At 32.7% G+C, this 10,590-nt stretch overlaps 1 protein-coding gene across 1 annotated transcript; it reads right to left on the bottom strand.

The window, feature by feature from the left end:
• Nucleotides 1–642: 642 nt before the first annotated feature.
• On the bottom strand, nt 643–1,749 carry LOC114271245 (ESCRT-related protein CHMP1B). The gene has a single exon (XM_028212874.2). The coding sequence runs from the start codon at nt 1,382–1,384 to the stop codon at nt 773–775; it is 612 nt and encodes a 203-aa protein (XP_028068675.1). The 5' UTR covers nt 1,385–1,749; the 3' UTR covers nt 643–772.
• Nucleotides 1,750–10,590: the final 8,841 nt, after the last annotated feature.

Raw genomic sequence — 10,590 nt, 5'->3', positions numbered from 1 at the left:
TGATTTTCTCTCACACTCCAAATTTCAACGTTCCCTCACAAGTTCTTAGTATTATAACACAAGTCAATATGCCGCATTCACCCACAAGGTTCAAAACTGGCTCTTACAAGTTGTGTGTGCACGTGTGCACATACAAACATGACACAGACAACATAATTGAATCACTAGAAAAACACCAAATTTAGCAATACTAATGGCATGCCCAATGAACATATTCGTACTCTAAAGCAAGCAATGCACAATCAATGAAGACTTTAGAAACTGTACAAGGGATAGAGAAACCAGAAAAAATAAGTCCTTCCAGAATCAAAATTCTGCCACTACCAATGTTTTTACTAAGAAAATTCCAAATAATCTGTACAAAATGCACCTCAGATTTACATTGAAAAATCATATCTAAATTCATTCCTTTCATATAACAAGAAGAAAAACTGCTGCCAGTGTAAAATCCTGGTGCCAGAATTATATATATATATATACAGCAGCATAGACACAAAAACACATCTAAATGAGTGTTTTCTCTGTAAAGGTACAATCTTTTCATGAGCATAAACCTAAACAATATCATATATATACATATATATATATATATACACATGAAACCTACATTGCAATTCAAGAGATGGAATAGGGCAAAACATCTGGACACAATAATCAAAAGGTTAACATAATAATTGATGATTGCAAATTCAGTCAAATTTACACATTAAGCTCATCAAACAAGTATTAAAAATTTTAAATACAGAGTTCACAATAAGATTCCCATTTTCCATTACCCACGGGCTTTGAGCTCGGCAAGTCGCCTCGATAAGTCATCCTCATCCACCTTCTCCGACGCCTTCACCGCCACCGCGTGCGCCGCCGGCTGCGGCAGCCCCACCGACACCTCGAGTCCATAATCATCCGCCACCTGCTGCATCAAGCTATTCACGTCTCCCTCGGGAGTCGACAGCGATGTGCTTCCGGCCATCGAACTCTCCATAAACTCGGCCTGAACCTCCATATTCACGAACTGTCGCTCGAACTGGTCCATCGTCTCCGACATTTTCTGCAAGTTTCCGGTAGCGAGGGTCGATTCGAGCGATTTCACGATCGAGGACATGGATTTGCTGATTGTGGTCATCTTGGCCTGAGTATCGAGTCTCGCGACCACGGCATCGAGGCGAGAAGCGAGGCGAAGGTAATTCATCTGTTCGCTTCGCTTGCGGATCGCGTTCTCGGCGTAGATTCGAGCCCCGTCCATGTTTCCTTTCTCGATCGCTTTCTTGACTTTGAGTTTTTCGGATTTCTCGTCTTTCTCGCATTTCTTTGCCTGGCGTTGGAGACTCTTCGCTGTGAACTTGAGCTCCATGATCTGGTTCATCAATCGCTCTGTATTCCCCATTCTTGATCTAGAAGGTGAGGATCTACGAATTGATTGGCGTTTGATCTTTGTGGAATTCTCTTTTTTCTCGCGTTCGAGTTACGGTTTGTTGTTTGGCTCCAAAGAAAATTATTTGTATGTGTGATTTTTCCTTCGCTTTCGTTTTCGGATCATGTGCGACGCGGACAATTATTTTGCAATGAATGCGGGTCAGGGTCGGGCTTGGTCCGGGACATTGTGGGTGTTTGGAAAATGAGTTTTTTTTGTAGGCTTTTTAAGTTATAAGATATTATTAGATAAATTTTTTTTGTGTCGGAAAAGATAGTTAAGTTTTTTTGTGATTAAATGTGATGTTTGTGAGATAAAAAATGAAATAATTATAAAATTTGATATGATATTTTGTTTGGATTAATTTTTTTTTATTTTGTAACCAATTTATCTTTTAGTAGAAAAAAACAAAACCCAAACTTCCCAAACAGCCCCATTGTAAAAATGGTAAACTACTCCCATTAATGATATTAAAAATAAATCATAATAAAACCGTTATTTAAATAATTTTTTATATATGTTGTAAAAAATTAATAATTAATAATTTTATTGCCGTAATTTTATAAATTGTCTTTAAAACTTATGATTGGTGATATTTTTTTGAATAATGTTATATGTATCAATTAATGTACACATTAGTGTACTAACAGATGATGTGACGTCATTTGTATAGTTTTAGGTATTATAACTTGTACAATAAATATGGTCAATAATAATAGTATAACATTAGTTGGTACATTAGTGTGTACATTAATTGGTGCATGTATCGCAACCGATTTCTTTATGACAAATTTTTTAACTATCATTGAAAGTTAAAAAATTTGACTTTTTTTTTAAATTGTCGTTAAAATTATAATTAGTGATATTTTTTATGACAAAATTTTCTAATTATCGTTAAAAATTAATAATTAATGACATTTTTTACATTTTTCAACTGTCACTCAAAATTAATAATTGATGACATTTTTAATAATAAATATAATTAATTATCATAAGATCTATTTGATAATAAATTTATCTATTATAACCTACACAGGTCTCCCTCGTAAAAATGGGCCATTTACCACGTGAAAATAAAATTGCCATTTCAAAATTTATTTCAGAAAATTTTTTAAATTCCAAAATTATAATTATAAATTTTGAACGTATATAGAGTATGACACTAATATATATATATATATATATATATTCGGAAGTGATAAGTATTATCCAAATAATATTGTGTATTAACACTTTCAGTTTCTGAGGTATGATCATATTTTTCACTTTAATTTCTATTTTTCTCCTTTTATTTTTAAGTTGTCATTTTTTCTTAAGTTGGCCTAAATTTTAATCATCATTATACTTTCGTGATGTAAATAAAATAAATTATAATTTTGTCCCAAAGTATAAGTTACAATCATTTTCAATTCACAATCACTTCTTTATTTTTGTCCATTTGCTATAAAATTAGATTTTAGAGTGAGGTTGATTGAAACTAAGGATTATTTAGAGACTTATTATTTTATTCCCTCACACAGCTTTTTATTTGTATCTCATCACAGACACATTTATATTCCTATATATTTGTAATTTTTTCCTTCAACTCTTACCAACTGATTTTAGAGAAGGGTATATCTAAAATTTTAGATCCTCAAATTTGCCCACATTAAGTGACAAAAGAATTGAAGCCTATATCAAATCGACTTGTGAACCTCTATGGGCATGTCTCAAATTCCGTTGAGTAGATTATCCATAAAAAAAATTAAAGTTACTCAAACATTTGTAACTCACAACAAGACTACATTTATATTTAGAAAAACTAAACGTTTAACATGATTTTGATAATTTTTAAAGGTTATTATTCGGCTTGATCATGTGATTATAGTTGGCCGATTAATTTTATTTTTTATATGGAAGATATATTCAAAGAACCCTATAATATAAACGATTTAGATCATCAAAATATAATCAGAACAAACTTTATGGGGTGTGACAACATGGATTACATCACAGAATCCACCCCAAGTCTTATATTTAGGTTGTTTGTTACCGCTTAAATAACTTATTTATAACTTATTTTAATTTGAGAGTATATGGCTTATTATTTTGTATAATTCTTGGCTACAGCTCATTAGAAAAAAATAACTTAAATAAGTTAAAAATAATAATTAACTAAATGTTAGAAGAGTTATGTTTTTAATTTTTAATTTTTAATAAACTATATCAAATAATGTCATTGTTGAATATGTAACAAATAAAAAGTGTTTATTCTACCATGTTATTGTAGAGAAATTATTACTTTTTTCAAACTCATATGATGCTCCATCTTGTTATTTATTAGTTAAATAAGTGAGATCCAGTACTTTTCGTTGGATTTATGATAATCAATTTGACAAATGTGAAGTAGCAGCTCCAATAGCCGCTGGGTTTATGAAAGTAAATTTGACAAATGTGAAGAGCTGCCATTAGAGCTGCTATTGTTACAAATTACAATTTGGTAGTTTTAGTAGAGCAGTGTATTTTAATGACAAGAAATAACAGTTACTGCATTTAAAAAATATAAAAGTTTATGTTAAATTTGAAACAAATTTTGACATTTGCTATTTGTGTCCATGAAGTGCAACAAAGCTGTTGGAAAATGGTTTTATATAGGCATATTTTTAACCCAATTTGGGTGGACCCCAAACGTGTTTTGGGGTGGGTCCGAAAAGGTGAAGTGGTGAAAACGGAACGTCAAAACCATTTATGAGTGAATGGGAAGATGACGTCGTTTTCGGGTTTAACATTAATTTCTTTGATAAAATTCATTTGAATTTTTCAATAAAAAAATTATTGTGGGAATTTAATTTAATTATAAATTCAAATTTTGGGTTCCTGAGTGGTTTCCTAAGGTTTGTAATTTTGGGAGTTTAATTTAATTCTTAATTCAAATTTTTATTTCCTAATTGGTTTCCTAAAAATTTGATTAAACTATTTAAAATAGTTTAATAAAGTTATTTCTTTCAAGTGATAGATTTTTTATGAATTAACTTTTCTAACTATTCTAATAGTTTATTTATTAAAACAGTTTTTGTAACTGTTGCACTTCATAACCTTTTAAATTGTTTGAAAGCAACGGTCAAGTTTACATTCAAATCGGTTAATTTGAATAAGACACCTATTGACTATTCAAACGGACACTTTTTGTTGCCTATAAATAGAATTGATATTCCAGCAATCTGTGGAGGTTGGTTTTTTTTTTTTTTAGAGACATCGAAAAAACCAGTCAGAAAAATAGTCTGAAATTTTGTTCCATTGTTGTCCAAAATTTTCTATTTTTGCATTATTCTTCATTTTAGTTTTAGAATAAATTAAAGAGAGTATTAGAACACAGGTTTCGTTCGACGTACAAATTTGTTTGGTGTGCTACAACAATTTTGTGAAGATCATTGTATCCTGGGAGATAGACGCCACTCAACCGTAAGCACCGTAGCGGGGCGAATCTGTCTTAAGGACAGAGTGTCACACACTCGACTTGGTCTTAAATTATTTATTCAGTTTAATAAATAAATTCGGTACGTTATTTATTTATTTATTTGGATTTATTTCTATTTATTTTATTTACACAGAAGATTGATCCTACAATCTTAAGACAGATTCGAATTATTCTGTTTACAGAATTTTTCGTTTGTTTTCCTTTTTCCATTCTTCGTAAATAATTTCGGAAAAAAATTATTTTCTGTGAATTTACAAAATAATATTCTGGTTGGAAAAACAAATAGTGGTTATATGCTATTTGACAGATAGTAGTAATATGCTGTCTCTTTCCTTTGACAACAACTAGTAGTACGATACTGGTGTCATTAACAATTCATAATATATTTTTGTGGATTTTTTTCAGAAATTAATTTTGGGTTTTAGAAATTATTTTCTGAGTTTTCATTAATTAAAATTCTGTTTCAGTATTTTAATTATTGAAGTGTTACTGAAATTAATTTTCTTGTGTGGAATTAATTTGGTTAAATAAAATTTTATTTTATTTCCAAATTAATTGAAAAATAAAAGTTATAGTTATTATTTCTTTTATTTTTATAGAATTTAATTTCTTGTGTGGAATTATTTTAGTTAAATAAAATTTTATTTTATTTCCAAATTAATTGATAAATAAAAGTTATAGTTTTTATTTCTTTTATTTTACAGAATTTAATTTTCTGTGTGGAATTAATTTGTTTAAATAAAATTTTATTTTATTTTATTTTCAAATTAATTTGAAATAAAAGTTACATTCTTGTTTCTTTTATTTTTACAGAATTTAATTCTGTGAATTTGGTTTAATTTTCTGTGTAGTGTAAATTATAATTATAATTTTGTTTTATATATTAGAATTGATGGCTACTGAAACAAATGCCCAAACAAGTACTACTGTGGTGGCTGCAATGACGCCAACCCCCTCTCCTGTTGTAACAGTACCGATAAATCACGGTGAAAAGCCAAAGAAGTTCTTAGGAACTGACTTTAAAAGATGGCAACAGAAAATGTTGTTCTATCTTACAACTCTAAACCTGGCTCGTTTCCTCCGTGAAGATGCTCCTATCCTGAAAGAGGATGAAACCGACCGGCAAATGGTTGCTGCGGTTGATGCTTGGAAACATGCCGATTTCTTTTGCCGGAATTACGTATTGAACGGACTTGACAACACATTATACAATGTCTATAGTCCAATCAAAACAGCAAAGGAACTTTGGGAATCGTTGGAGAAAAAGTACAAAACGGAAGATGCCGGCTCAAAGAAATTTGTGGCTGGTAGATTCCTGGATTTTGTAATGGTTGATTCAAAAACTGTGATCAGCCAAGCTCAAGATTTCCAACTCATTCTGCATGACATTCACGCAGAAGGTATGTCTCTCAGTGAATCCTTTCAAGTTGCAGCCTTAATTGAAAAATTGCCAAAAGGCTGGAAGGAATTCAAGAACTACCTCAAACACAAGCGCAAAGAAATTTCTATGGACAAGTTAATTGTGCGTTTGAGGATTGAGGAGGACAACCGCAATTCTGAAAAGCGGGCTGGTAAGCTTCCTATGGAGTCTAAGGCAAATGTGGTGGAACATGCTTCAAAAACCAAGAAACGAAAGTCTTTTGGAGAAAGTTCATCACAAGGCTCTAAAGGGGGGGAAAATAAAAAGTACAAGTTTAATGGCAAATGTTACATCTGTGACAAAGAGGGACATCGGGCCAAAGATTGCCGTAGCAAAAGCAAAAACAAAAGAAGAACAAGCAAGAAGCCTGCTCAAGCCCACATGACCGAAGTGGATAATATTTCCAATGGTGTCGATGACATCAATCTTTCTGCAGTTGTTTCCGAGGCAAATCTTGTCGGAAATCCTAAAGAATGGTGGGTGGACACTGGTACTACTCGCCATATCTGTGCCGACAAAAAGATGTTCACATCTTATTCTATTGTGGATAATGGTGAACAACTTTTTTATGGGCAACTCCTCAACTTCCAAAGTTGAAGGACAAGGAAAGATTGTACTCAAGATGACATCTGGAAAGGAACTCACTCTCAACAATGTGCTGCATGTACCGGACATTCGCAAGAATCTTGTTTCCGGATCTTTGTTGAGTAAGAATGGGTTTAGGCTAGTATTTGAGAGTGATAAATTTGTACTTACTAAGAATGGGATGTATGTAGGAAAAGGTTACATGTCTGATGGCCTTTTCAAGTTAAATGTAATGACCGTTGTACCCTCAGTTATTAATAATACTACATCTTCTTCTTACTTGCTTGAGTCTTCAAATTTATGGCATGGTAGACGAGGACATGTTAATTATGGATCTTTGCGTAGATTAATTAATATGGAATGTTTACCTAAATTTGACATTGATTCAAATCATAAATGTGAAATTTGTGTTGAGGCAAAATTATCTAGAACTCATTTTCATTCAATTGAAAGAAGTACGGAACCACTTAAATTAATTCATAGTGACATTTGTGATTTTAAATCAATTCAAACCAGAGGTGGAAAAAAGTATGTAATCACTTTTATAGATGACTATACTAGATATAGTTATATTTATTTAATTCGAACCAATGATGAAGCTTTGGAAACTTTCATTCAATATAAGAATGAAGTAGAAAATCAACTTGGTAAGAAAATCAAGAAACTTAGAAGTGATAGAGGTGGTGAATATGAATCACCTTTTGGTGAGTTTTGTAAAGAACATGGAATAATTCATCAAACCACTGCTCCTTACTCACCTCAGCAAAATGGAATTGCTGAAAGGAAAAATAGGACTTTAAAAGAAATAATGAATGCCATGTTAATAAGTTCTGGATTACCTCAGAACTTGTGGGGGGAAGCAATACTTTCTGCTAATTATATACTTAATAAAGTACCCCGAAAGAAAGTGAATCAAACACCTTACGAATTGTGGCATGGAAGAGTACCATCCTACAAATACTTAAAAGTGTGGGGGTGTTTGGCTAAAGTGGTTATTCCTAGTCCTAAAAAGACTAAGATAGGTCCTAAGACCATTGATTGCATTTTCATTGGTTATGCCAAGAATAGTAGTGCATATCGGTTTTTGATTCATAAATCAGAACATTCCGAAATGCATATAAATACTATTATTGAATCTCGGAATGTATCGTTCTTTGAACATGTATTTCCGAATAAGATTGGACAAGAGACTAGTAATAAGAAAAGATCTTTTGATGCTATTACTAGTAATGATCAAGAACATGATCAAGAACAAGAGTTAGATCAAAATGAAGAAAAGGAACCTAGGCATAGTAAACGTGCTAGAACCTCAAAATCTTTTGGTTCAGATTTTCTAACATATATGGTAGAAAATGAGCCTTTAACTTTTAAAGAGGCTATGTCCAGTCATGAAGCTCCTTTATGGAAAGAAGCTGTCAACAGTGAATTTGAATCTATCTTGCAAAATCACACTTGGGAACTAGTGGACTTACCACCAGGTTGTAAACCTCTTGGATATAAGTGGATTTTCAAAAGGAAAATGAAAGCGGATGGATCAATTGACAAATACAAGGCAAGACTTGTAGTCAAAGGATTTAGACAAATAGAAGGTCTTGATTACTTTGACACATACTCATCGGTTACTAGAATAACATCCATTAGAATGCTAATTGCATTGCATCTCTATACAATCTAAAAATTCATCAAATGGATGTTAAAACCGCTTTCTTAAATGGTGAGTTAAATGAAGAAATTTACATGGAACAACCAGAAGGGTTTTCTGTTCCAGGGAAAGAAAAGAAAGTGTGTAAATTGGTTAAATCATTATATGGTTTAAAACAAGCGCCAAAGCAATGGCATGAGAAATTTGACAAGGCAATGATGTCAAATGGATTTAAAATTAATGAGTGTGACAAATGTGTTTATATTAAAAACACAGATAAAGGTTATGTCATTGTATGTGTTTATGTAGATGATATGCTCATCATAGGTAGTAATAAATGAGATGATTAAAACTACCAAGAAAATGTTGAATAAACATTTTGACATGAAGGACATGGGCATTGCTGATGTAATTCTTGGTATGAAAATTACCAAAACATCAGAAGGATATGCTTTGTCACAATCTCATTACATTGAGAAAATACTTGACAAATTCAGCAAAGATGATGATCATCTTGCTAGAACTCCTGTAGATGTTAATTTGTATCTTTCTAAAAATGTACAGGAAAGTATTTCTCAATTAGAGTATGCCCAAATTATTGGAAGCTTAATGTACTTGATGAACTGCACCCGCCAAAATATAGCTTATGCAGTAAGTAAATTAAGTAGATATACGAGTAATCCGGGAGTAGAACACTGGAAAGCAATGATAAGGGTTCTAAGATATCTTCGATTTACTCGTAACATTGGGCTTAACTATACTAGATATCCAGCAGTACTTGAAGGATACTGTGATGCAAATTGGATATCGGATACTAGAGACTCGAAGTCCACCAGTGGGTATGTTTTTACACTTGGTGGGGCGGTTGTATCTTGGAAATCTTCCAAACAGACTTGTATTGCTAGGTCTACTATGGAATCTGAATTCATAGCTTTAGACAAAGCAGGGGAAGAGGCAGAATGGCTTCGCCACTTCCTTGAAGATATTCCAATATGGCCAAAATCGGTGCCTGCTATATGCATACATTGTGATAGTCAATCAGCAATTGGTAGAGCACAGAGTCATATGTATAACGGTAAGTCACGACACATTCGTCGTCGACATAACACCGTACGACAACTACTCTCTAATGGAATTATTTCCATAGAATATGTTAAGTCTAAAGACAACATAGCGGATCCACTAACCAAAGGGTTAGCAAGAGAGTTAGTTGAGAATTTACCGAGGGGAATGGGACTAAAGCCTATTTAATAAGAGTTACCACAACGGCAACCTAACCTAGTTGACTGGAGATCCCAAGATCTAGATTCAAAGGGACAACCGAGTTGTGATTGACTCAGAAAGATCACTGTGGAGTCCAACTCCTACCCATTTCTATGATAAAATAAGTGATGTCTGCAGCGTTTGAGGTTAAGTAAAATTTTAATGATTCTTATATCTAGGTAAACCTAGTGGAGTATAGCAGGATACTTTTCATAAGAATCACCTATGTGAGTGTGAACTGGGCGGGTTCTATAAGATTTGTGAAGGGCTACAAGTCTTTAGAGCACTCATGAAAGACCAGGTTGTTCAGGGCCAAAATGAATACAATAGTGAGAACTAAACTGTGTCTGGGAATATACTGTGTGAGTTGTATTGTCTTGGTTTACACAAACGGCTGAACAGTTCAAGACATCATGTTCACTGGTTAGCTAGTAAATCCGATAGTGTCTCACAAGGGAAGGTTCAAAGCCAAAAGCTACCTATCCTTTGCAGAATATTTTCAATTTCTGTACTCTCTGTAATTAGATCATGTTGTTGCATTTTCTCTCCGTCAAATTCCATTCATGTGGGGGATTGTTGGAAAATGGTTTTATATAGGCATATTTTTAACCCAATTTGGGTGGACCCCAAACGTGTTTTGGGGTGGGTCCGAAAAGGTGAAGTGGTGAAAACGGAACGTCAAAATCATTTATGAGTGAATGGGAAGATGACGTCGTTTTCGGGTTTAACATTAATTTCTTTGATAAAATTCATTTGAATTTTTCAATAAAAAAATTATTGTGGGAATTTAATTTAATTATAAATTCAAATTT

This window comes from Camellia sinensis, chromosome 15 (genome assembly GCF_055761805.1).
Source record: "Camellia sinensis isolate YWXY chromosome 15, ASM5576180v1, whole genome shotgun sequence".
Classification (NCBI taxonomy): Eukaryota; Viridiplantae; Streptophyta; class Magnoliopsida; order Ericales; family Theaceae; genus Camellia; species Camellia sinensis.
This window is presented reverse-complemented; position numbering and strand designations above follow the sequence as displayed.